The sequence below is a fragment of the Triplophysa dalaica genome, chromosome 8, assembly GCF_015846415.1.
Source record: "Triplophysa dalaica isolate WHDGS20190420 chromosome 8, ASM1584641v1, whole genome shotgun sequence".
Classification (NCBI taxonomy): Eukaryota; Metazoa; Chordata; class Actinopteri; order Cypriniformes; family Nemacheilidae; genus Triplophysa; species Triplophysa dalaica.
Genome location: NC_079549.1, coordinates 24,114,605 through 24,142,544, shown reverse-complemented (window position 1 = coordinate 24,142,544; position 27,940 = coordinate 24,114,605). Strand labels below are relative to the sequence as shown.

The 27,940-nt window shown below is 40.7% G+C and overlaps 1 protein-coding gene across 2 annotated transcripts; it reads left to right on the top strand.

Moving 5' to 3' along the window:
- Positions 1–38: 38 nt before the first annotated feature.
- Positions 39–27,539, top strand: si:ch211-45c16.2 (mitogen-activated protein kinase kinase kinase 13). 2 transcript variants are annotated; one of them, XM_056755290.1, is made up of 15 exons: positions 91–143; positions 9,471–9,698; positions 17,894–18,557; positions 18,652–18,835; positions 18,923–19,114; positions 19,266–19,424; positions 19,602–19,760; positions 19,945–20,053; positions 20,204–20,313; positions 20,533–20,649; positions 21,186–21,329; positions 21,742–22,459; positions 22,550–22,620; positions 22,743–23,034; positions 24,284–27,539. In XM_056755290.1, exons 3-15 carry the CDS (start codon positions 17,957–17,959, stop codon positions 24,383–24,385), a joined length of 2,958 nt encoding a protein of 985 aa, XP_056611268.1. In that variant the 5' UTR covers positions 91–143; positions 9,471–9,698; positions 17,894–17,956; the 3' UTR covers positions 24,386–27,539. The 2 variants fall into 2 exon arrangements, with proteins under 2 accessions (XP_056611269.1, XP_056611268.1); XM_056755291.1 differs by lacking the exon at positions 9,471–9,698 and having other exon boundaries at positions 39–143.
- Positions 27,540–27,940: the final 401 nt, after the last annotated feature.

Genomic DNA, 27,940 nt, shown 5'->3' with positions numbered 1-27,940 from the left:
TCTATTTTTATCCTATGCTGCAGGTGCACACTGCACAGGTCAGAAAATGCGGAAGTGACGTGAGCGCTCACGAGACACGCATTAAAGCGTCAGGATTAGAGACGCTGTCAGTCTGTCTGCCGGAGACCAGCGCGTATTACACGGTAAGATTTATATGATTTTCCGTATTATTACAACATGTTTGTTTTGTGTTCGGTAGAAGAAGAGGTAACGTTATTTTGCCCGTTGCATCAGTTCGTTTGTGTGTGATGACGTTACATGTCTGAGGTGAATCTCGCGCGATGTGGTGCTGAGGCGATGAGAAATATCTCCACAATTTGTAGACAAATTCGTGTTTTTAATGCTGTGTAGATATCAATCGGATTGTTTTGTCCAAACATGGTCAGATGAGCTCTGCCGTCAGCTCGATGGGTCTGTTGATTTTCATTCCCTCAGAGATCTATTGATATATGGCGTTCCACGTTGTATCTAGATGATCAGAAGCTGTAACAACTAAATAGGCCACTGAACACAGAGGCCCCTAGTGAGATGCAGCCTGTTTGTTTCTCTGCCAAGAATGTGACTTGTCCCAGCAGTCTCGATGGTGCTCGAGGTCCAGATGCTCCGGCTGGAACAAAGCGTGAAACACACATCTGAAACGGACCAGTCAGCTTGTAAACAAATCATTTCATTCTTGTATGTCAGTTCATCCCTTATTCTAGGGATTTTGGACAGAACTCACGAATCCCTTTATTGTGTATTGATGAAAACTACTTGGCAATGTTTGCTAGCATGGAATAGCATTGAAACTAATGCATTTGTGCATTCGTCTGTTTTGTCCAAAGTACATTGATGGTGTACATGTTTTATAAGTGTGTGTATGTGTTCTCTGGGACTCAAGTTCTTTAGCTTTGTTCTACCTATTGAGCTACACTTCTTTTTGACCATATATTTTAATTATATGATGGTGACAACCAAAAGAAAATGAATTCTGTAAATAAATGTAATGCGTTTGGCTTTAAAGATTGCAGTTTAAAGGGAAAGTTCACCCAAAAATATATATTCTGTCATGGTTTACTCATCCTCAGGTTGTTTCAAACCTGTACACATTTCTTTGTTTTGTTAAACACATATTTGTAAGAATTTTAGCAATTTTCAATTCTTAGACATCATCCACTACCATAGTAGCAAAAAAAATTGTATTCAATTTGTCTTACTATGGCAGTCAATGATGTCACAGAATTGAAAATTGCAAAAATTCTTACAAATATCTTTCTATGTGTTCATCAGAACAAAGTATACATGTATGTAATCAACAGTGAGCAAACGATGACAGAATTTACATTTTGGGTTGAACTATCACTTTAAGTGTTCTTTAAAAAAACAGTTTATTGTAGAGTAAACGTGTTTCTCTTTGCAGTCTACATGTCTACAGTTTGATTCAGATTACAGCAAACAACTTACAACACTGCAGTTTTTGAGCACTCTGCATCAGTTTAAAGCTTTAAATATTCAGTATATTAACTGATTTGTTAAATAAATGTATATATTGATTAGGGAATGATTCCGGGATTCTGTAAAGGCTTGGTCTCATTTAGACAATAACGTATGGATGATACGGCAGTGCTGCAGTGTAAATATAGTCATGGCTACAGTATGTTATTAAGCATAATATGTATAATGCGCAGCTATCATAACTGTACCATTTGTTGTTATGCCACAGTAACCAGGAGCACATAAGGGTTAATTCACCCAAAAATAGAAAAACGTTGTTGTTTACTCATCCGTTTGTCATGGCAAACCCATGTGAATTTCTTTTTTCCGTGCATCACTAAGTAAGTAACACCACAATTTTTTTTTTGTTCTTCGAACGAATGTGAGTTGTGACAGGGACTGTCATTCTGTCTAACAGGAATGTTGACAAGTCAAAAGGGTTTGGAATGATACAAGAGTAAGACAGTACTTCATTTTTGGATGAATGATCCCTTTAAGTGTATACAGTGGGTGTGTGGGCGCTTGCAGTGGATTGGGCAAGCATCGGCATTCGGCATATTTGAGGAAAGCATGTTTGTGGCTAAATGTCCACGTGTGCCAGTAATGAGAAGGTGTCTTTCTGTCTGCTATCCATTTTCAATCTGCTGAGAGCGAGACGGGTGCAGTTACAGGTCACCCGCTCCAATTTACCGAATGTGGGTGTTCCCTTGTTCTCCTCTGCACCTCCAATTAAGCAAATGTAGCTTCTCACACTTGAAGCCTCTGCTGTCTTTGTTTTTTTTCTGTGAAGTGGAAGAATGCAAGAGCCAAAATTTAGCATATAATAACGGCGGGTGTATTTTCCTTCTGATTATCTGAATTGATATAGGGTAAACTGTGCATGCAGAATATTTTCCTTCGAGCTGACAGCATCGCCAGCAACACCCTAGCACTTGAGTTAACATACCAACATTTTGTTTTTGGATAGTTCTGACTATAAACTCAAAATGGACAAGCCACATTTGATTGATCCCACAAATTTTGTATTAAGGCGCCACATTATTTTCTGTTAAGAGGTTATATTCCTTAACTTGACTTGGTTGTGTCACGTCTTGCTCTGTGATTTCAAATGAAATCACATAAAATAAATAAAATCTCTGCTATTGCGTGTGAGCGAGAAATGGTCATGTGCCCTCCTGTGAATCAGCATCTGATGTCTTATGTAATCTGCTCACTGAATCATATGTAAATGGGACATTCTGCGGGTCTCTCTGCACTTTGTGAAATTTACAGGGTTATAGTTCAACATGTGCTGAGCGCATTTCTGCTGGTTGAATGAAAATCTCGACTGGTTGATTGTGTTGGATTTCCTCTTTCTGTTTTTGTTTTGCTATACAGTGTTAAATAGTTTTTACATTTGGTCGTCAAGAGAACCTGCTTATCATAATGTCCCCTTTCTTTACGTGACATCACAAAGGGTGGCGGTGGGGCTTGAAGGGGAAGCTGTATTTCTGTAATTGAAACGTCCCTGTAATCCTGCAGCTTTCATCGTAATAAACTCAGCGCATAAGAGGAAACCGTCACGTTTGGTAAAGTTCCTCTTCGTCTCTTCCTCTTGTTCTTTCTCTTCCATTCCCCTTTAGTCCTGTCTGTGTGTATCCAGCATGTCCTTATCTCTAGCTGAGTGACATTTCTTTAATGAAGTGATCTCTCCTATCAGTTCCTTATCTCTCATCCTCAGCGTCTCTTCTCTCGATTTCTTCTCAGCTCCTCTCATTCTCTTTTCTTTTCTCTTCTCACTCTCTCTCTCTCTCTCTCTCTCTCTTTCTCTCCTCTCTGCAGCTCCATTCAGTCTTTTCGTGATCATTTGATATGCACTGTATGTCAATATTTATGTATTTCCTCTCAAATGACACGATGACAGAGGAGCCGTTTTTATAAGATTAGATTTATATTGTTGAATGTAATTTTGCTCCAGGAGGCTTGGAGATCGTTCAGATGGTGGACTAGAGGACAAATGGGTTAAGCCCTGAGATTGGTTGTCTTTTGAGGGTTTACATTAAGCTTGGCTTAAGGCTATTGACATTATGAAAGGGTACACAGTCAGAGTTTGTACTATGAAGTGTGTAATTTTTGTACCGCTAACAAGATAAAACGGAACTTTTAACTCTAACCTGACTCAGTGTTGTGTGAGTTTGGGACAGAACCGTCTGGAAGACCATTTGAAGCCAAACGTTATTTTTGCAGTTCTGTTCTGTGACTCTCGCAGTGCAGAAATGACTGCTTCACCTTAAATTGTAGGGTTTCAGTATTTTTGGGATGAGTCTGTCTGTGTTTGTCATGTGCAGAACTGTCATTTGCACACTGTGCTTGGAATATGTTTTTTGTGGTTGTTGTTATTGCACTTGTTTAAAGGCAGAGAGGAGTGTACTAAATCATAAAGCATTATGATTGGACAGATTTCCTAAAGGTAGGACTTTGTTTTGCTGGTGTTTGTATCATACAATCTTGTGTGTGCGCGTGTGTGTGTGTGCATGCGCGCGCATGCGTGCGTGTTTGAGATAGAAAGATGTCTTAAATTTGTGAGCTATAATTGCTAGGGCCTGCAGCGTCTCATGGGGAACGCATTAACACACATGAGTGAAGAAATAAAAACCTCAGTGCATGTTCCCTTGGTTATTCCTTTGCTCCTCTGTTGTGTCCTCTCCTGTGTTCTTCTTTCCTCTCTTGGGTCAGGTGACGCTCATTTTTATGTCACACAAATTCTCAAGAACCCATCAAATCTGCTAGGTTGGCATAATCTTACCTAAACCACTTTAATATTTAATAAAAGTAAATGGAACACCATTGTTTTGAATATAACATTTGATTTGGTGACACAAGTCAAATTCATGATTTGAATCAGAGACACGCATAACCGGCAGATTAGATATTTAAACATCATCTGAATCACTTCTGATGTTATTTAAAGCACAAATCTAATTGTATTAGCTGTTCAGTGCTGTTTTCTGATTAAGAAGTTTCAAAATTTGAAAGCCTGGGTTCCACGATTCTGTTCGCGTTATTTCACATCACGGAAATCATATGGCCCTACTCTTCTTTCTCTCCTGATCCTGAAGATCCTGTCAGAGTTTAGTTTGATCTTCAGTTTTGTTCTCTTCATCGTCAGTGCCGATTCTCTTTGCATTAGTATTCATCTGGTCTCTCTCTCTCTGTATGTTCTCTCGGGTCTTCCCCTTGGTTTCACTGCATCTCTTTACCTTCAATAAGATGAATAGATGACGTGCACACCTCTCTTCTGTTTGGTTTGAGTTCATTTCAGGCCATATTCTTCAGTAGCGTCTGATACTCTTTGTTTTCTTTCTTTCTTTGATTATAATGATAATAGAGTATCGACAATGGTGTAAAGTGTATTGAAGCAACATTTTGAATAGTTTGAGTCGGCAGGCAATGTCATATATTTAGGTAAACATGGCTGCATGGTAATAAAATCATTGGGTTCAGTTATTGAGAAACTGTGGCAAACCTTGATGGGCGATTTTTTTCAAGTTTACACTAAATGAGACTTTCATGATAGTAGCTGGAGAGATGCTTATGCTAACGGGTAGAAGAGTCATTCTAAACCCAGACGCTCTTCTCAGTGTGTTGCGGTCTGAACTCTACATGTTACATGAACACATGCATGTGTAAGGTGAGGTAAAACACACCCTTAAGTCCTGAAGAATGCGTGAACGATATCATGTGATGTTCACAGGGCACATGTCTGTGATTTCATGAGTGTGTGTATTTCAGACCGAAGTATGTAATCTTTATGGCTCTATGGGTTTTAAACACTACAGCAAATAAAATGCATGAAATGCATGTAAAATTGCATTGATTGCACGTATTTTAGCCAAAATATACTGAGAATCAATGATAATTAGGCACAGTTATTGGCAAGAAATCTGAAAATGGCCAAATATTGGCCAATTAATTGATCCCACTGAGGCATATCAGTCACTTTTCATCAATTTAACAGTGATGGATCTGTTTACTGTGTGTGTGTCCGTGAGAGAAGTGCTGTTTACTGGAACAGGTTAAATGAATTCCTGAGTTCTAGCACTGCATCTCTCTTATTCATGTTCAGGACACAAGAGCTGTCAGTGTGTGTGTTCCGAGGCTTGTGAAATATTCATAGGAACGTAACAGAGCTGATCCGCTGCTGGATAACTTACAGTCCAAAGGCATAGGTTTATTTCACCTTTCATTACTGAACGGCTTCTGGACAATCAAGTCAAGTCAAGTCAAGTAATAATAAAATCATGTCTTTGGCTTAGCTAAAACACAACTATATATCAATATTTACTGTAACTTATTACTATTTTCTGTGTTCTATTAGGGGAGCCATCATTTTAACAAACACAAAGATTTGACGACAAAAGAGTTTAAGGTTTTTCAGATTTTTTTTTAATGCAGAAAAATGATGCATAACAATGTGTCTTTATGAACCTAGTAGCCGGATGGTTGACTGCATTAGGACACAGTTGAGAAGACTGTTGTTAACCCACACAACTCTAGAAAGCCCCTCACTTGTGTTAATGGATGTATGCTACTGTATACTATATATATTTATATCACTAAACCGTGCTCTCTAATAATTGTGTTATAATCCGACATTGATCCGTTTTAAACGTATGGCCTACATTATTTATTACGCAAAATATGCCATGTGTTTCTATGATTTTTGGAATGCTTTCAGATATGTTAAAAAGGACTAGCGTGCTAAACAAACTTGTCAATGCAGTATTGCTAGTGCACGTTCAACAACACACTTGTGTGGTTTAAATGTAAATAATCATAATGTAAACTTTTGCTGTTGTTTAATTATTAACATACAAAATATATTTAATGACTTGATCTTAAATAAACTTTAAAGGCTAAAGGACCTGCTATTTACTCCACATTTATACACCACTAACCAAACAATGAATGCATGAACACGTCAATGTAGATGTGAATAGTTTCTTGGCTTCAAGAAGTCATGGATGTTTTTTCTGATATCTGGATGCGGTTGGGCTGTTTTGAATTTTTTTGTTCAGACGGAAGCTTCCACCGGCATCATTAACACGTCCTTCGAAGTAGATATGCACACATTTATAACTAATTAACATAAAGTTTGATTCATTTATGCTGCTGTTAGTGGGGGGTTAATGCCACAGCCTTCATGTTATCATCCTTCATATGATCTGATAAAATGCTAATGGTAAAACTCTGTAGTATCAGCGGACATTGAATATCAAATAGGTTTTATCTTATATATTTTACATTTAATGTATCTGATAGATGATTATTGCATGGTTTACTTGAAATATGTTTTGATTGATTCATACTAGGCAGATGTGAGTGTCCCGCTCTGACCGTTCAGCAGACGGGACGTTGGAAGTCCACATCACACCATCTGATCCACATTATTTTATTTAATGAGATGTTTGTTTAACCTTAATTGACCATTTCTCTCTCTGCACACTTGAGACTGGAGGCAGTCATCTGTGAAGCGAATTGTTTTTTAAGGGGCGGTTACGCTTTAATTGGTAAGGATGGGGTGTGAATGAGCAGGGTCTTTGTCCCCATGTGGTGTGTGTGAGGAGCTCTCAGGGTGTGGCTGCGGGGGGGCGGCCGGGGGAACATTTGGCACATCACATCTCCCCTTTCATGAGCAGACACACACACACACACACACCAGAGGTTTGACATTTAATGATCCAGACGTGAGCATCTGTTCATTAGCTAATCCTTTCACTGTTCCCGCACCATTACACAGTGTTTTGACACACAGATAATATTCTTCCTTTATTTCCATTCAGTTTAACACCTGATCCTCTTTTGGAGGATTCAGTGTGAACAATACTGTCTATTCCGGAAGTAACAGAACTAAAAACTTAAAATATGTGGTGTATATGTAAAAACATATTATGTTAGAACTTCATTTATTTTCTCCACACAGAGTAATTTCAATTTTTTTATTCCAAAATGCAACGCAGTTATAAGGCTGCTGTATAAAAATGTCATAGAAATGACAAATCTGAAATGAATCGTTTTGTTTTCCTCAGTGTTGTTTTGAATGAAATCTGAACAATTTCCCACTAAGAATTGTCTTTGTTGTTTTTTAAGAGGGATTTATGAAGCATAACGCTGCTTAATTTTTAAATACGGTCACGGTAACAGAAGATTTATCACACATTTGATTAGGCAATGACTAGTAATAACTAGTAAACACTTGTCAGTCTTCGAGAGGCTAACAGCAGCTAATGATCTCGTGTTTGGGAAATCCATCGTGTCTCTCTCTTCCTCTCATATATTAACATTCTTCTCTCTGTGGTATTCGTGGTATTCCTGTGCTGTTTTTCAGCCGGCCCATCTAAGCATTAACTCATATGTAGGTCTGGGATTCCCCCGTTCAGACATGACCGGTAAACAGGCACAACCTGGCACGAACCTTGGGCTCGGTTAAGACTTAAAACCTTTGCGCACACACACACACAGGCTCAGCTTTTCTTTTTTCCTTCGGAAAGTGTGATCAGAGAGTCTGATTACTGACCCTGTAACCTCTGAACTTTGACCTGTCTGTATTTCTTTACAGGTGCAGGAGAAGCACAGATATATTGCATTGGCTTGAGAAGCATTGTAGGATATGAGCATAAACTTTCCCAAAGCCATTTTGTTAAATGCGTATGCTCGAAAAAAAAACATTCAGTCTGTTTAAAGCAAATGAGAAAAGCTTATTTGTTTTGTCTCTTTCCTGTTTTCCCTGTTTTGTTTACATTTTGGAAATGTATGTTTTTTTTTGTCTTGCGGGACTTTACGTTTGGTGAAATGTAGGCCTGTTTGTTTTCAGTGTTGACTGGTATGTCGCTTCACATGCTCTTGACCTGTTTTTATGCTTACCCCACATGTTGTTGTTTCTTACCTGGGATGCTTGAATATGAAGATACTTTAAGAAGTGGAAGTTTCTGTTGTTCTGCTTTGTGGTTAAGCACAAACTGTAAACATACATGTTGGTCGACTAGCGTAACTTATGGGACAGTACTTGAGTTTTACGAAGTCTGTCACTATATACACTACTGTGATTTTTATAATTCTGTATTTGTTAATGTTTTGGAGAAATTATATGATTTGTTGGGATTTGAAGAGAATCAATGGCTTGCGCGTTAAAGCCTTCTTGCAATTGGTGTACGTCAGCCAAGCATGGCAACCCGTCACTCAAAGTTCAAGCCTTATCTAAAAATCTGTTGACATTAAAGCACACTATTGGTTATTAAAACGTTAGATCAGTATGCTTTCAATGCGTATCCTTTCAGGTTTCGAAAATGTTCTCGGTGCACATATTAAATTAAATTCTTTAATTCCACAATTAACTGTATACAATGAACATGTGTCTTATATCACCCTGAAAAGTGAAAGCTAGACCCCAAAAATTCCTATCCTCTCTGTTGTTTGTCCCCCAGCATCATTCTACTCTCCTTCTGTACATCGGCTGCTTTGTTTATTTGACAGATATTTGCCATCCGTGTTATTTGTTGCTTTAGTTGATAGCTTGTTCTTCTGATCGGACTGCTGAGAATTGGAGCAAATATACACTTTACAAAGGCGTTTTATTTGTTTTGTTTGTTGGTTCTGTTAAATGCAGTTATCGGGGTGTTGTTGACGTCAGTGACAGCATTTGTCTGACTTTAGTTTGAAAGTCTTAAAGTGTGTTTATATACTGTGGTTTGTGTTAAAATGGCAATGGCACAAAGCACAACAGAATGAATGTAGTCACATGATGCATGCGTGAGAACTCACACACACACACACACACACACACACACACGCACTAGTAAATGCAAAAAAATGTAAATACATTTTACAGAGTGTTTATTATTAAATAGAAATACTACATATTGTGTAAATAAAATATCTCATATTAATGCCGCAAACACAACAAGCTGTTCAACTTCCGCATTCTGTGCATGTGTGTTTGTGTGTGTGTGTGAGCTCAGGCGAGCTGCATCGTGCCTGCGTCATCCGGCCCCTTCATTCATGAAAAGTGTGACGTCAGCAGCCTCAGCGCAACTGACGCCCACTCAGCTGCTGCGGCTGTAGAGAGCAGCATCTCTCTCTCTCTCTCTCTCTCTCTCTCTCTCTCTCTCTCTCTATCGCTCGCTCTCTATCACTGCCGACTGTTTCTGCTGTGTCTCTGATGGAGAAGGATCGTACATCTCAGCTCTGTGAGTAATCCTCCCTGTGTTTTCACCTGCGCATTATTGTGTTTTATTTCTTTCTATGTCTGAGTTGGATGTGGCACGTTGATGTCCGTTCGGGGTTGAAGATGACTTTGTTGCAGGCATGCGTGTTGGCTGCGCGTAGGAGCTATATTTATCCTGCTTGATGCGACGGCTGTTCTCTCGCTGCCCTCTGCTGAAGGACAGATATACCGGTGTATGACAGTATGACATGGGCACATATGTGCACAACTTAATGGCTTCTGTCAGGGAAACTCCATTTGTTATACTGTATTTCAGAACAAAAAGTACCTGTTTTTGTGTTTTTCTCTTATTTTTTTAAGGGGGGGGTATGACGGAGATCTTACATTATGATGTGAGTGATGCTTCATGGTAATTTTGCTGGTAACGTGTGAATGATTTATTTATTCAATAAGCAGGGGTTCATTCCATTAAAGGGATATGGTAAATTGAATATTTCAAATAGATGGAAGGCATATCGAAGAGATTTCTGCTTTACCTTATTAAAACATTGAGTGAGAACTAATGTTTTAAAATGGATCGATTTTATAAGAAGAGATAGTTTACGTTGTGAGCGCACGAGTGAAATTCTACGACGTAATGTCATATAGGTCGTGATGTTGCTTGGGAACCATCAACAACTAAACTCTTCTTCACGATAGGAATTTCTTCTTCATCTTAACTTGTTTGGCTGTGTATTTCTACATTATTCCATGTTTCTGATTTATCATTTAAATCAGTCTCTCTAACTGATATATTCATGCCGTCCACCCTTTTATTTGTCTATTTGTCTTATATTGCTCTGATCCATCAGTAACTCATCTGAAACGCAGTAGAGCAGCTCGCCCGCTAAGCGTGTTTATATAACCTCACGCTAGCTGCCAGAGGTCTAAACGTCATAAAGAGAGAACGAGGGCAGCTAATATAGAATAAATGTAAGAGACGAGCTTCTTTAGCTGGACGGAGGGTTTTTATAACGTTAAGACTGCATGTGGTTGTGAAGTGTGTGTGTTCTTGGGTCTGCAGTGGCTAATGGAAGCGTCAATGTAAAGTATTGATTATTTGCCTGTTGGAGAGGAAGGTTTTTAAAAGCATGCAAGGGGGGCATAAAAGTGCCCATAATCTTCAGTTGTGCCCTGTTGTTTTCTGTGTGTCATCATAATTGTGTGTGTGTGCACATGTGTGTGTATGTGATATGCATTATCCGCTGTCTGGCTCTTATTTCCTGCTGTGTGTCGTGTTAAAGGAGAGGCTCAGGAGGCTCAGGAGGAGCAGCTGCTCCGGTGTGGGACCTTTCCTCCCCTCCATTCCTCACTTTTCCTTTCTTCTCTCTTCCTTCTCCTCTCGTTCTCTCTCTCTTTCTCACCAATTCTCTCCCTCCTTTCTCTTTATCATCCTCTCCTCTCTCTGCCTCCCCTCATCTTCTCTCCTTCTTTTTATCTCCCCTCTTTTAGACTTATTTTCTCTTTGTATTCCTCTCTTCTTTCTTCCTCCTCCCCTCCATTCCTCACTTTTCCTTTCTTCTCTCCTCTCGTTCTCTCCTCTCTTTCTCTTTCTCACCAATCTTCTCCCTCCTTTCTCTTTATCTATCCTCCACAAAATTCTTTCTTTCTTTCTTTTTCTCTCCTCTCTTTTCTCTTTATATTCCTCTTCCTCTCGTCTTTCTTCCTCCTCCCCTCCACTGCTCTATTTCATCTTATTCCTCTCTTTTATTTTCCTCCTCTTTCCTTCTCTTCCTCCTTCACTCTTCTCTTATCCTTTTTATTATGTTCCCTCTTTCACCTTTTCTTTATGTCTCTTCTTCCTCTCCTCTTTCTTCCTCCTCCCCTCCACTGCTCTATTTCCTCTTATTCCTCTCTTTTATTTTCCTCCTCTTTCCTTCTCTTCCTCCTTCACTCTTCTCATTTCCTTTTTATTATGTTCCCTCTTCCACCTTTTCTTTATATCTCTTCTTCCTCTCCTCTTTCTTCCTCCTCCCCTCAACTGCTCTATTTCCTCATATTCCTCTCTTTTATTTTCCTCCTCTTTCCTTCTCTTCCTCCTTCACTCTTCTCTTTTCCTTTTTATTATGTTCCCTCTTTCACCTTTTCTTTATGTCTCTTCTTCCTCTGCTCTTTCTTCCGGTCGCTTTCTCCTCCTTTCCTCATTATTCCCTCTCCTTTCTCTTCCACCTCCTTTCCACTCGGTCTCTTCTCTTTTTTCATTATGTCCTTTGTTGTCGCTGTTATTATTCTATCAGAACTGGCTTTATCACTTGCAGTATTCTTTCTTCATCCCATCCTCTCACATTCCTGTATATTTTCATCTTTGTCTTTATTTGTGCTTAAGTGACAGAATGTCGTTTTGACTCACAAATACAAATATCAGCCTGATCATCTTCTCACTTGTTATTTGTGCTAGTTGGGACGTCACGACTGTGGTCCCCCATGCGTCACGTCCCCCGGGAGTCAGTGAGATTCGGGCCCTGAGGCTTGTCGTGACGTTGTTCACAATGTGTGTTTTCCTCTCGTCTCTGCAGTCAGTTTTTTTAAGACTGCATCGGTGTTGATATGACTCACTGACTCCCACAAACCTCCAGTCATATTTGCAGTGATTTTCTCTCACTTCTCCTTCTGTGAGTGACTGAATGCATGTGAGTGTGTGTAGGCAGGAGGTGATGTGGTTCTGCTGTGTTTGCTTGTTAGAACCCAACAGCATCAACTGTTACCTGCTGGTGCATATCCAAACTCAAGCTAGGACTGTTGTGCAGTATTGATGTAGTTAACAGTACCATTAAAAGACAAAATTATAACTTAAGCGCTTTGTGATGTGGATAATGGGAACTCAAAATGCAATTGAAGTCAGAAGGCTGTCAAATGTTTAATCGCGATTAATCACATCCAGAGTAAAAGTTTGTTTATACATAATATATATCTGTGTACTGTGGATATTAATTTTGTATTATAAACGCATACACATCCATATATATAATATATAAAAATTAACAAACATTTTAATATAATATATATTTAAAAGATATTAGTTAAATACAAATGAATGTATACATATAAAGAATTATTTATGTCTTTGTATGTGTATATGTTTATGTTTATTAATCCAAAATTACTATTCACAGTATGCAGACATATATTATGTAAACGCAAACCTTTATTTTGTATGCGATCAATCGCGAATAACCACTTGACAGCACGAGTTATGATGAGCCCACTTTCTGAATCAGTATTTTTGTCCGGTTTTCAGGTAAAACAAGGTATCTTGATTTGAGTTTTTATTTCCTAATTGACTAATAAGATATATTCTACAAACACATATATTACATTTTGTTTTTCAGTTACCTGGAAAGAGAAAATCCAGAGCTTCATTTACAGTAGAAGTTATACAGACATCATTTTGTCATACGTCAGGTGTCACGTTTTTAATGGCATACAAACATCTCAATATATGATTTGTTTGATGTACGATTACACAATATATGATTTGAAACTTTAAAACTGGCAAAAAACAGCCAGCTAAGACACTTTACCTCAGGCTAATTCATTTTTAGGGTCATTTTCACGTTGAGATGGTTGATAATTGGCTAAAAATCTTAAGACGTCCATTAGAATGATCAATGGTGAAGTGATCGTCTTCGCCCTGTGGGATTATGGGACTCAGGTGCAGTCCAGTGTACTGTGTGGTTTCCATTGTTCCCTGTGATTGATTGGTCTTTCACATCTGCCAATCATGAGCTCTCAGCGTGTGATTGGAGGAGGGGCAGACGTGACATGACTGGACAGATCAGATTAATAATGTTGTGGGGAGATGTGAGTGCTGGAGACTAAATTGCCTCTTTGTTGTAGCGGCAGCTGTTCTCCAACCCCCCCTTCTCCCAAAATACTCAACATACACACAACCAAGGGTGTAACGCTTCTGTTGAAACACGAGTCAAAAATCTTTAATATCATTCTCTATACAAATACATGTGTTTGTGTCTATTTAGAGTTTTTGGTGTCACAAATGTGTCTCGATGAAAAAAATGATAATGATTACGCTCTTTTCTTTTCTTTCGAGGTCAAGTATGATTGATTTTGATGTGAAATGTGACCAGGACACACTCCCTGATTTTGTGAGATTAACTCATGAAGTCTCTTTAAAAAGTTGACTCAGAGCTTTTGGTAATGAGACCTGCTGGAGGTTTTGTGTTCACAGATGTTGTCCGTCACTCTCTGTGTGTTTAATGAAGCTCTCTACACTACATCACACATATGCACTTCTGCAGTATGCATACTCGTTGGTTTATTTGGGCCTATTGATGGATGTTATTTACATGAGAGTTCAGTGATGCAAAGCTTTGGCGTGGGGTGTTTGGCATCCGGCTGGTGCTCGGAGCAGATTGTGATGGCCTTTGTGTCTTCAGGATTATTTACTCGTGTCAGATGTGGGGGCTGGGGGTCTGTGTGCCTCTGTTGAGCCGTCCCCACCAGCTGTCCCCTCCTCAGTGTGCATCTCTGATGTGGGCCCTCTAAAGGTTTTATTCTCTTTATATAGACACGAGCATCACACGGAAGTTTTAAGTGAAAGTATTTTAGTAAAGCGTCCTCCCTCTGTCGCCCGAATCCGATTCAGACAGCAGAAATGATGGTGAATGAGCAGCGGCTCTTGTGTGTAACGGACTGCTTTCAGTCGAGCTCATTCTAAAGATTAAAGGATTATGTCTCGATAAATCTCAGCTTTCCCGGTTCTGTCTTTGTCTTTACATTTATTGCGTTCTCCTTTAGATCTTTTGATCACATATTTAAAATCTGCAATACAAATTTCTTGCTAGAAATGCAATCAAAGGATATTGGAAATTAAACTTACAATTATACAAAGCTATGCTCCAAGCGGCGTTTTGGCCGCCATTTTATTTTTCTGAGCTTGATCCTGATCGACCAAACACCTTCCTCGCATGACACGACAGGTCTCTGTTTGTCATTGGTTAGCTGTGAAAAACTGCTTGTCGTAGGGCGTTTTCTTCCTTTCAGAAGAGTGAACTTCTGCAAACCTCAAAAGACGCTCTGAGATGCAGTAAAGACGCCAGCACTGATGTTTAAAAAAGTTCTCAGGACTTTTTTGGAAACACGGTTAACTCCATAGAATTATAATATTCCAAAAACAAGTCGAGTCTGGACAGTAGTAGTTTTACTTAGTAGTCATGGGATAAAACAACCCATCATTTTTAACAGTTTAACATTTGTTAATAATACATTACCTGCATCATTCTGTGCTTTTCATACACACAAACACACAAACTCAATGGTATAATAATTGTTGTAATGACCATAAAGAACAGAAACAGTTATCCAGTAGACAGGAAATGCATCGATGAGGTCCAGATATTATTTATTGCAGCGCCGCCACCCAAATCCATAAATAATTCATGGCAGTTTAGATTGATGTTGCTTGAAACAAAATGTTTGTTCTTAGGAAGGGAATGAAAAAACCGAACCAGACCAGACTGAGCAGGTCTATAGATCTAGAACCAGATCAGATAAACTATCATAAGTGTGTGTGTGTTGGCTGCATGTGTCTATGTGGTTTGGCAGGGTTTTTTTTTTTTCAGACTGTAATTTAGAGCTGGAGTGGAATAACACACAAACACACAGACAGGAGTTACCTGAGAGAGTCGTCTCTTGTTTCCATCTGCACTCTCGGCTGTTCTGTGAGACACACACATCTGCATTATTGATGTCCTGCTGCTGTAGCCCCATCATCACACACCCACCTGCATCAGTTTACCCCACTTAATTGCCCCTAAATCCCCGCATGACTGTGAAGCCCCCTGCTCCATGAATGCCTCGCAACACTCTCAAAAACCCCATACTCCAGACTGTATATCCACCACTAATAACCATTTTTTTTAAACCCCTACTGTACACAAAACACCCCTTTAGAAACACCCCACATGGGTAGTTGACAGACTAATATGCAAATGTGTCCACTTTTACAAAATGTGTGTATAAACAGCAAAAACCTGACAATGAAGATAAATCTCTCTTATACTATTTTATATAATAAATTAAATTATAAAAATTATAAAACAATGGAATATTAACAGTTTTTTCAAAATTTTGCTATTACACCATAGGACACATGTATGATTTATTTCGTCAACTACTTCTTTACAGTGCAGGTGTGTATTGCATTATATACTGAAGGTATATAACGGGTAAAGGGTGCAGTTTTATAGAAAACCAATACTTTAACAGCACAATAACGATGTTATTGAAGCCATCGGTTTGTGTATTGTTTGTATTTGTGTTCCTGTGCAGCTCAGCTGGTTATTGCACTAACAACGCAAGGTTGTGGGTTCAATCCCAGGGAACACACGCTTATAAAACAAAAGAACATGTATAGACTAAATGTACTGCAAGTCGCTACAGCACTGGGTCTGAACAACATTAACAATAAGGATTTTTTTTCATGAAAGTCATGATAAAAAATCATTATTAAACTGACTTATCTCTTATGGGGCTTATCATGAAGAACACAGTAACAGGTCTTTATTTGAGGTGTTTTTGACTTATAGCTCTTGTTTTTCTGACATGATTCAGCAAAAAGATATGTGAAGTAAATACCTCTCTGTGTTTTGACTTTGTTGTTAGCAACCAAAAGTAATGTTTTGTTTGTTTGTTACTAATGCTAATTGAGAATACAGTCAGTGTTAGACGTGCTTTAGGTTGTTTCAGAAACACCCATCACATGAATGTTTTCATTTCCACCCCGAGTTGTTTTTAAACATTATAGAACAAATGAGTTGATCAAGATATCTTTGTTGTTTAGATGCATCACATGTGTATCACTTTTGTGTGTGTATACAAAGTAGAAAATCAAAGTGGTTCTTTTGAGATGTAGTTTCCTTGTTCAGACAGTTTGTTCGGAAGAGTTGTTTCTGGTCATGTGCTTGCGTAACAGATTATAGGATATACTGCTTGTGTGTTTATTTCTCTGAGGGATCGTGGGCCGCCGGTGATGTGGAGAGAGAGAGAGACGGCCAGATGTTTCACTCCCAGAGCTTATAATATTCTGCTTTAATCTCAGAGCGGCTCTGAAACAGTCAAGTAACATAGGCTGGATCACAGCGACGGCTTCCCAGGATAACCTCTCTCTCTCTCGCTCTCTCGCTCCCTCTCTCCCTCTCGCTCCCTCTCTCTCTCTCTCTCTCTCTCGCTCCCTCTCTCTCTCTCTCTCTCGCTCCCTCTCTCTCTCCCTCTCTCGCTCTCTCTCGCTCTGTCCCCCTCTCTCTCTCTCTCTCTCTCTCTCTCTCTCTCTCTCTCTCTGTTGCTCTCTCTCTCTCTCTCTCTCTCGCTCCCTCTCTCTCTCTCTCTCTCTCGCTCTCTCTCTCTCTCTCGCTCCCTCTCTCTCTCCCTCTCTCGCTCTCTCTCGCTCTGTCCCCCTCTCTCTCTCTCTCTCTCTCTCTCTCTCTCTCTCTCTCTCTCTCTCTCTCTCTCTCTCTCTCTGTCGCTCTCTCTCTGTCGCTCTCTCTCTCTTTCTCTCTCTGTCTCTCTCTCTCTCTCTCTCTCTCTCTCTCTCTCTCTCTCTCTCTAGATAATCATCATTAATATAAATGCCTCCAATCCCTCTCCTGCTGTGTACCAAATGAGATTTGAAATTACACCGATCAACTGCTTCAGTCTTTATTTAGCGCTCAGAGCTGTAATTGTTGTTTAAAACTTTGTGTCGAATGAATGTGTAAATTGTATTGTAAATACGCTTCTTTTAAAATCCCAATGAGCAGTCTATGAAGGCGCTCTCCCAACGTACAGACTTTTGCGATCCGTCTCAATAATTGTTTGGGCTTTTTACTGATGGATACTGAATTGTTATGATAGTAGATTTGGGTAGAATGAAACATGTATTGAACTTTTTTTTTTTTTAACACTGATATTTACTTAATGAAATCTTGAGCGTTTAAGAAACTAAATAACCATTTAATCAACAATTTTTAAAAAAAATATTGATTTAAAGATAATGGAATAAACTAAAGATTTACTAATTGAAATAAGTTTTTCTTTCATCTACAATAAGTGAATCTGATAAGGCCGGTTTGCAGGTTTTGGAACAGAGCCTTTATTTCCCAGTAAAGAAACTTTAGATTGTCTTTTCACTGGCTGTAAAACTTTCAGGAGGTGATGACGTGATCTGTGTCTTTCTATCTGCAGGCACAAACCTAAAGTGGTCTCTAAAGCCCTGTCGCACGCTTCCTTCAGGTCTGGCATCTGCCCATGCACACGCACGACACCATGGGTAGCTCCCCGGAGGTGCTGTCCTGGACTACGTGTCCCAGCCTGCTGGTGGGAAAGCTAAAAGAGGAGCTCAAACTCACCGTCGGAGACTCCATAAAGAAAACCAATAGCAACGTTTCTCCCCAAGCTCTGCCCCCTCCTCTTCCCCCGCCGCAGATCATCACGGACTTGGCTCCACCCACCACGCTTCCCATGCCGCTGCAACAGCTGCAGCTCCCATGCAGGGATGACGAGCCAGGCGGCACCAGTCCTCCATGCACCGCCTTGAGCGAGGACTCCACCAGGGAACACTTCGAAAACAGCGTGCTGCAGCTCCAGGAGCACGAGGAGGTGGAGACGCCCGGATCCTGCGGTCAGGGAGGGTGCGGGAGTGGCGGAGAGGAGAAAAATGACGAGGGCGGGTGTCCGATGGACCATAGCGGGGACGAGACGCACAGCCATCCACACGATGACATCAAACTGCACTTCCATAGAGCCGGGAACGGAGGGGGCTTTCTGGAGGGCCTGTTTGGGTGTTTGAGGCCGGTGTGGAATATCATCGGAAAGACGTACTCGACGGAGTACAAACTACAGCAGCAAGGTTAGTGCTCATCGTTGGTGCGAATGAAAAATGTCATTGCGTATCTGACCCGTTTTGATTAGTTGTTAAGTGTCCTCTCTTGATTGGCCAGCAGACATGTGGGAGGTGCCCTTCGAGGAGATCTCAGAACTGCAGTGGCTGGGAAGCGGCGCTCAGGGCGCGGTGTTCCTCGGGAAGTTTTACACAGAAGAGGTCGCGATTAAGAAGGTCCGAGAGCAGAAGGAAACGGATATCAAACACCTCCGCAAACTGAAGCACCCCAACATCATCAGCTTCAAGTAGGTCACGACGCTTCCGCTCACATTCAAACACATTTAACCTGACCACAAGCAAGAGAGAACTGATGCCGGGGTGTTGTATGTTAGGGGTGTGTGCACACAGGCTCCGTGTTACTGCATTATCATGGAATACTGCGCACAGGGACAGCTCTACGAGGTTCTCCGGGCGGGACGAAAGATATCACCGTCGTTACTGGTGGACTGGGCCACAGGGATCGCAAGCGGCATGAACTACCTGCATCTCCATAAGATCATACACAGAGACCTCAAATCACCAAAGTAAGACCCGTCTGTTGTGTAGCTGGGTGCCAAATGTCCTATTAAAGGTTCTGTTGTTACAACCCCGAATTTTGAGTTTGTCTGAAGTGACCTGGCTTGTGAAACACCTCTCGTGAGATTCATATTCTCTCATTTCTTCTGTAATCTGCAGTGTGTTAGTAACTCAAAACGACATGGTGAAGATTTCTGACTTTGGAACATCTAAAGAGCTCAGTGACAAGAGTACGCAGATGTCGTTTGCGGGCACCGTCGCGTGGATGGCACCGGAAGTCATCCGCAATGAGCCGGTGTCTGAGAAAGTGGATATCTGGTGAGTGAATCAATTACATTTGTCAATGAAATGTTTGAATTAACTGGAATGAATGCGTGTGCTTGAGGTTACACGCATTTGGGGTTGTGTTATGGATGGCTCACGAGCACATGTGCATTTGTGTGTTTTTTCAGATCGTTTTATGGTAGTCTCACACTCGTGTTTGTGTGTTTTCAGGTCATTTGGGGTTGTGTTATGGGAGCTCCTGACGGGTGAAATTCCCTATAAGGATGTGGATTCATCTGCCATCATCTGGGGCGTGGGCAGTAACAGTCTCCACCTGCCTGTGCCCTCTACCTGTCCTGACGGCTTCAAAATACTCATGAAACAGACCTGGTGAGATTCAACACAACACGCATCTCCGTCCCTCTGTATTTGAAATACTGTGGAAACAGTGTGAAATACAGCTAATAAAGCCCAACGTACAGTCATAAACATTCAAATGGTTTAAAGGAATATTCAGAGAGTATATATTAGATGGTACAGATAATATGTTTTGCATTGCGTTTGTGTTCTACAGGCAGGGTAAACCCAGGAACCGACCGTCCTTCAGGCAGATCCTGTTACACCTGGACATCGCCTCTGCTGACGTGCTGGGGACCCCACAGGAGACCTACTTCAAATCTCAGGTGAGCATACAGACATTCTGTAAGGCTGAAAATCCCGAGCTGGTTTTTTGGTGCCACGTCACAAAATAAACACACAATAAATAGACAAAACATCTTCTGCAATGCCCTCGCTGAAAGCCAACTTTTCTGGACTTCTCTTGTGTCTGGCAGGCTGGATGGAGAGAAGAGGTGAAGAAACATTTTGAGAAGATAAAGAGTGAAGGCACTTGCATCCATCGACTGGACGAGGAGCTGATTCGCCGCAGACGAGATGAGCTCAGGTGAGTCTCGAAGAAAACATTCTGAGCAAATTAATCAACTCATCGAGAATATCTCTGTAATATATTCTATTTGAAATGTCATTCGCTTAAACACAATAAACGTTTCATTTTAAATCGTAAATTCTGTTGTCCAGGGTTACTGGATTCAAGATTGCCTTTAAACACATTGTAGACTCGCTGCTCAAATCATCATGTACTCATCTGTGCTGTGTCTTATAGACATGCTTTAGACATCCGGGAGCATTATGAGAGAAAACTGGAGAGAGCCAATAATCTGTACATGGAGCTCAGTGCCATCATGCTCCAGCTGGAGGTGCGAGAGAAGGATCTCCTCAAGTATGTCGTTCAGGTTTCACACTTCAACCTAAACTTCACATTCCTGAGTTTAATCTGAAACGACTCCTTATCTTGTGTTCTGAATGTCAAAATCAATGCAAATGTATTGTGAATATATATCTTGTATAACGGCTGTTGTTGATGTACAGTTATCATGGAAACAAAATTAGAAATAAATTGAGATTTTGCATTGAAATGTATGGAACTGTGTTCCATGTAGTCTGTTCTCTTACACACTGCTCATTGACGCAAATACAGAAGTTTTTATGAACCAGAGCGTCTGATTAATCCTGAATTCATGTTTCTCATGAGTTTTATGACTCGGCTGTAATGAGTTTGAACTTTGGGCCCATCTGTACCCGAAAAGAGTCGTCTCAGTGAAACTCTTAATCAATCCAATCTGACCCTGACCAACGCAAGAAATGAGCAATAAAACAAACTTAAAATTAAACTCATGATAGACACATGCTGCTTTTCGCTTATCTCCATACATCATGCAACATCAGATTAAAATGTGTTTTTATTTGTGTTTGCAGGAGAGAGCAGGCTGTGGAGAAGAAATATCCCGGCTCATATAAACGCCACCTGGTTCGGCCCATCGTCCGGTCCAACGCTGTTGAAAAGCTCATTAAGAGAAAGAGTACCATCAACCACAAACCCGGGACACAGACGCCTAAGAGGTGACCATCCGTGTTTATAAACACACATCATATGAGATGAGATAAATGACACAAAGCATTCAGCCACTGACACGTCACAATTTTTTTTATACATTATTGAAAACATATCTGAATAAAAGGCAAGATGTACATTTACAAAGGAAACTTTCTTTGTTTCTGCTGGTATTTTGAAACTAAATGGATGCAAAGCAAAATATTATAACTTTATAAGTCAAGTAACTTGGTGTTCACCAAAATACACACAATGTGTTACTAGGAACTAATCTTCTGCCTGATTAAAGTTCTAACATTATTTGTTTATTGCTATAGTAACATGGTCGATTAACGTGTAGTTAAAGACATGATGAAATAAAACCCAATCTCCTATGAATTCTTCATGAGGTCATTAACTCAAACATGTGATCTCCTGCAGGCCGGATCTGCTGCGCTCTGATGGCATTCCCAGCGTCGAGCCGCTTTTTGCCCCTTCTCCACTGTCAGGCAGCCCAAAAGTCTCCACGCCGCCTGGAAAGAGCCGTTACCGCAGTAAGCCCCGCCACCGCAGGGTAAACAGCAAAGGCAGCCACACAGAGTTCCCCGCTGCTCTGAAACCCCCCACCGGCCCGTCAGAAGAACACCAACCCCTGCAAGAAGAACACTATCACCACCACCATCCCGAGGGTCCCGTTCTTCCAGCGCAGAACAGGGATAACGCCGTGGCCACCTGCGCTAACAACCTGCGTTATTTCGGGCCGGCGGCAGCCCTACGCAGCCCGCAGACGGACCACCTCCAACGGAGGCTTTCTGGCTCCAGCCCCGATCTCATCTCTACTGCGGTGGATGCGGATATCCGGCACCGCAGGTCCTCCGTACCTCCTGCTGCGGGGTCCGGACCAGGGCCGCTGTGTCCCTGCTGCCAGGCGCATCCCTTCCCCGGCTGCATGCATTGCCAGGAGACGCCCGCTGCACCCAGCCACCCAAAACTCCCTCACTACTCACTGCTGAGCACGAGTGAGGGGACGCCGCCCACCGTCAAACGACCTCAAGGATCCACGGCTGACGTCCGGGGAGAAGGCGAACGGGCGGATCAGGGATCTCCTCGAGGAAGCTTGTCCGGCGGGCTGCTGCATACGCTCAGACCCCTCAGAAAGGTAAGTTTGGATATCTGATGAATTAAAAACATGTCATTATTGTGTGTGTGTTTATTAATGATGGAGTAAATGTTTTCATGTGTCTGTCAGGCGGGAGACGAATCCTCTGAGGAAGAGGAGGGTGAAGTGGACAGTGAGGTGGAGTTTCCACGGAGACAGAGGTGAGGCTTTTATATAAATATATCTATAAAAATAAAAGATTTATACTTAGTAAGTTAGTAACTAAGTTACCAAGAACGAAACGGACAGATGTGAGTGTTTGAATGTGTGGTGTCGTCGACAGGCCTCATCGCTGCATGAACAGTTTTCAGTCGTACTCCACCTTCAGTTCTGAGAATCTCTCTGTGTCGGACGGTGAGGAGGGGAACACCAGCGATCACTCCCGCAGCGGCCCGCTGGAGCAGCTCAGCGGCAGTCAGGAGGAACATCTGGATGAGCTTCTGTCTCACACGCCCGAGATCCCCATCGATATCTCACTGCAGTCTGACGGGCTGTCTGATAAAGAGTGTGCCGTGCGCCGGGTGAAGACGCAGATCTCTCTGGGCAAACTGTGTGCTGATGAGCACGGCTACGAGGTGAATCTCTCTCTTACTCCAACAGAACTGGTTTGATAAAGCCACGAGAGGCTGCGATTACACTGATTTTACCACCGGTTTTGACTGTTATTAGATATGATGCTAAGATGCTACCACCACGGTTAAATACCTGCAGCTCATGGCCTCTGTTGGCTTTACTGCTTTTATAAAACAGCAACATGATTAAGGTCACATACTGGTAAAAGACTACATACATTATTCATCAAAAATTACTATCAGAATGTAAAATATAAACGTGGTAAAGTGAAAGTATAGGAAAAAGTCAAATGTGTGAAAGCTGTTTTGACCAGAATTTTTTTTGACTTCCGTATATTCACATTTCTTTGGATTTGAATCACTTTAGGCCTTTATGTAAAAAAAAGTGAATCATGAAAGTATTTTTAATAATGTCTTTATTGTTCCGCTTTTATATAAGCAGTTATGGTTTTAATAGTAATGTATTTGACTGATTAAATCTCTGTTGGAGCAGCTGTATTACAGTATTTAAAAAATATTGTCTCAAAGAATAAGGGATTGTCATTATCTATAAGTGTTACATCAATTTACTACAAAGAAGACTTAACAAATCTTTAACCGTGGTAGGATGCGCAATAGCCATGTTCGTTTTTATCATTTTTACAACAACATGAACAACATGTATTAAAGATAAAAAAAATGTGATTTCTGAGTTCCTAATTTGGTTTATGGAGTGTCCAACAACAAGTATACATGCATACACGGTGTAAAAACACTTTCGTTTTCTAATAATAGTCAGTTATTATTACCTTCCTTCTTGACTGACTCTCAAATGATTTGTTGGGAGATTCAACAGTCCAATCCGTTCCTTTCTGTCAGCCCACTCTGATGTGATTGGTCAGAGGGTCTACTCTGATGTGATTGGCCTACTTCGTACAGTGTCGCAGTGTCACAATTTACAAATGGAATGTAACGACGAATGATGAAAATCTGACCCGGATCTGAAATTAGAACGACGGACGACTCGTTTGCGTGATCATAGTCGACTCCTTTTTTCCCAAGCTAATTACTGTGCTATTCGTTCACTTTCGGCTGCTGACATTCACACACAGTAACATTTCACACTGCGTGAAATGTCATTTTAAGGACATTGTAATAGTTACTCTATTATAATAAGTCTATCGGTGTTTGTAGGAAGAATTTACAGAATGTGGTAATACTTCAAACGTTTTTGGTGTTGAATGAAACTGACTCTCTTGTTTCGCTCTCACAGAACCCGCTTCATTTTGGAGATTCCGACTGTGATACCTCGGATGCGGAGTGCTCTGACGCCACCATCAGGAACAAACAGCCCTGTGCACCCTCCTCCTGGTGAACTCCAAACACGCCTGCACGCCGGAGCCTTCGGAGAAAACCACGGCAATAATCGAAGCCTGCTATAAACAGCCATGACCCTTGACCTATTTAATCTTCAACCAGGGACAAGCCCCTCCCATACTCCACCCCGTCCTCTCTCTCTCTCTCTCTGTCTCACTCTCTCTCTGAGCAACCTCAGGCAGATTCTTCTGAAGTGAAAATGTAGCTAGTGTATTTATTTTTATTATGAGTTTGAGGAGTCGCAAACAAATTCAGGAACTTGAGTGGCGGATACAGTACGGATTGGGCGTGGAGTATTAGCACTGAAGTGTTCCAAACCGCAATCCTTTAGTTTAGAAGATGTGTTAGGGTTAGATCGCAACCATGACTGTGGTGTGGGAGTACGTGTGTGTACATACATCAATAGTTACGAGACGGAAAATTTCTGGATCCTTTCCACAACAAAAAATCCCTCTGGTAAAGACTAGTTTACCTGCTACTCCCTGAGTTTACACAAAGCGCCCTAAACCCTACTGAGGGAAATCGGGGCGACTTTAGCTCGAGCACCAGCAGGAACAATAATCCTCCTCCGTTCTCTTCATTTTATCGACTTCCAAAACATGGAATTGATTTCCCAGCATTCCTGCTCGGTCGGCATTTATGAGCCAATCAGACTGCTATCGAACAGAAAGCGAGTGAGCTGCTGTCAAAAAAAAATGACGTCTTCAAAGAACAAATAAGTGTTTAAACTGGACCAGAGCAGCGTTTCCTCTCATCTCAGGACTGCATGTGAAGAGATGCTGTGGACGGCCAGAGGATGACCAGCACCGTCCCTCGGCTTACTTGTTTCCACGGTGCAAACGTGTGATACCGACCCTGTCATGTGACTATTGGTCACATTTATCTTGAGGTGAAACCCAACGACATGGACATTCTGGAGATGCATTGTCCCTTGAGATTGTTCTTTACTTAAACGAGTGTTGTTGGTCATCTGCTGGTGTTTGTGTGTATGTTAGTGTTTGTGTCGACCACAGAAGCACAGATGTGTTGTTTAAGGTTGAATCGGCAATAACACGGGTTATGTGCTCAGGCTGTCCAGAATCTTTTGCTCAGGTTGACTGTCTAGCCGGCTGGACAGATTTACTGTCTGCAGTAAACTGTTGTGAGAAAGTCGGAAGCAAATTTCGAAAGACGTCTATTTTTACAGCTTGAGTTCATTATTTTTACACATCGAGTTTTTGGATTAAAAAAGAATGAGGAGACAGAAAAAGCATGTTTTTAGCTGGTTAAACCCTCAGGTTTAATGCACACGAGTCTCCGCTAAAACACGTTCGTCGGTTTTGGCCGCTTAGGAATGCAGATGAGTGATATGATCAAAAACTTTGGCCAAATGAACCTTGGAAATCGTAGAAGCGTCGGAAGCAGAATCTCTTAAATGACTCTTTCACGTTTGTATGCCATGAAACAAACATATCATTACGTCAAAATGTTGAATGCTCCCTCATCTGTAAATCGCTTAAAGCACCTGCTAAATGAATAAGTGTAAATAAGTGTAGCAAGCAAGAAACGTGTATGCTAACAGTTTAACCCGTCTGATGTTAACTGTTTTTACATTAAAAGAAACGTTTGCAGGCACGGCCGTATTCTCATCCGGCGCTTGAGAGTCTGCGTTTTATTATCTCATCTGAAGAACGTGGCCTGTGTTATTTAATATCCTCTTCTGTAAACATGTGTCTTGTATTTTCTTCTCAAAGGGACACCGCATCTTCCAGCATGTCCATGTGTGATGTTGCAGTCGTGTTTTTAGATGTAGATGTTACTAGCGCTAGATAACATGCCATCATGGGTGAAACGTGACGCCAGACAGCGAATGGCACGAGAAATGAACAGTGAATGGTAATTTCGTCAATTTACAGCGTATAATATGTACCGTAAGCTTGTAAGTACTGTCTTTCCGAGCAAACTTGAAAGTGATTCTCTGATAAAGTGACAGTATCTTTGAATCTGCAGATGAACCTGCTGCGTGTTTCAGCAGCACATGAACAAATCCGAAGCCATGTGGAAACAAACATGAAATCAAAAGTCACCCCGTTTACTTTCTTGTTTCTTACATGTTCCTGGTGTTAAAGTACACAATACTGTACTTCATATTTCACATTCGATGGGTTCTTTGATTTGGTTTTTCTATCAAAATGCAATAACTTGATCCACCTCTGAAGGTTTTACTCTGATGATGGACGTTAAATGAGTTGTAAATGCAAACTCGGTTTCATGTTGACTTCATCGTGCAGCCATTATTATTATATGGATTTTATTTCTCCTGTGAGTTAAAATATTTGGATTTGATTTGTTTAATTTTGTAAACACGTTCTAATAGTAATGAGGGTAAACGGCACACGTTTTTCTTCTCGTGTTTTGGTAAAGATCCTGCAGGGTTTCCAGTGGGGGATGTATGAAGTCTTGTGGGGTTTTTTTGGCCAATATAAATCCTGTAAAATATGATTTTTATTTAATTTTATTTAATTCCGTTTTTTTCTTGTTTGTAGCTGGTCTACATGATTATGAACTTAATTTATTTTGAAGCACTAGTACGATTTCTGTTCTTTCTTTCTTTATTTCTTCTGTCTGATGAAGTATTACTGAAGAATGTTCAGCTGTGAGATTGTGATTTACATGAATAGTATGAATAACTCCGTCCTAAACGTGTTTTGTTTTATTAATGGAACGCAAAAGAAAAAATCTATTCAGTTCTATTCAGAAATAATGAAGGGTTCAAACCACATGAGGGTGAGTTAATAATGACACAATTGTCCCTTTAAGAGTTTGAAACGGGTGCTGCACAGATTCTCATCTCTAGATGTGAGCACAGGGGGTCGACTTGAACAGTATATACTGTACGTTTTCTTTCTTAATCTCACCGCATCCGTCCTGTTCACATGTACCGTTTTTAATCGCTTTGTCCTCTGTCATATACAGTACAGGTATTTTAAGATGAACTATTTTTGTGCAGAAATATCTTCAGCTCTGGACTCATTGTGTCGCTCCATTGCTTCTCTTGAATGGTATTATGATCAACCAATCCTGAGGTTTGTCCTGTAATAGCCTGTGTACAGTGCGACAGGAGTGACGTGTAAAATCACAGCAGAATAACTGCATGGAATAAACACTGATGTACTGTACCAAACTCTCACGGCTCTCCTCTCTTTGTGTCTGATGTCTTCATTCATCAGAGTTGTTTCCTGCATCACATCTACAGGTCTATTTCTACAGGTTTAAACTCTCGTGTTGATGCATTTCCTATTGAAACAGGAAGCTGAGAGACAAACCGAATGGTTATGAACATCAAAAAGCCTTTTAATCTCCTCATAGATAACATTATTTGTTATTATTTTGGGGGGTGTTTAAAGAACCAAGTTATATACTGCCAGTCAAAAGTTGGGACTCTTGAGTGAAATGTTTCTCATTTAAAAAAAAAAAAACTTAGTTTGAAAGTGTATGCTTAAATGTCTTCATTTAGTTTAGTAGACAAAAATATAATTTAGCAAACAAACATATTTTGTATAATAAAAAATGT

Bases quoted from the DNA above. Each gene is read 5' to 3' on its own strand.
- si:ch211-45c16.2 (XM_056755291.1), top strand. From the start codon at position 17,957: ATGCACACGCACGACACCATGGGTAGCTCCCCGGAGGTGCTGTCCTGG. The intron at 19,425-19,601 runs GTGAGTGAATCA...GTGTGTTTTCAG, and splicing joins TCTGAGAAAGTGGATATCTG to GTCATTTGGGGTTGTGTTAT. The intron at 23,035-24,283 runs GTGAATCTCTCT...TCGCTCTCACAG, and splicing joins CTGATGAGCACGGCTACGAG to AACCCGCTTCATTTTGGAGA.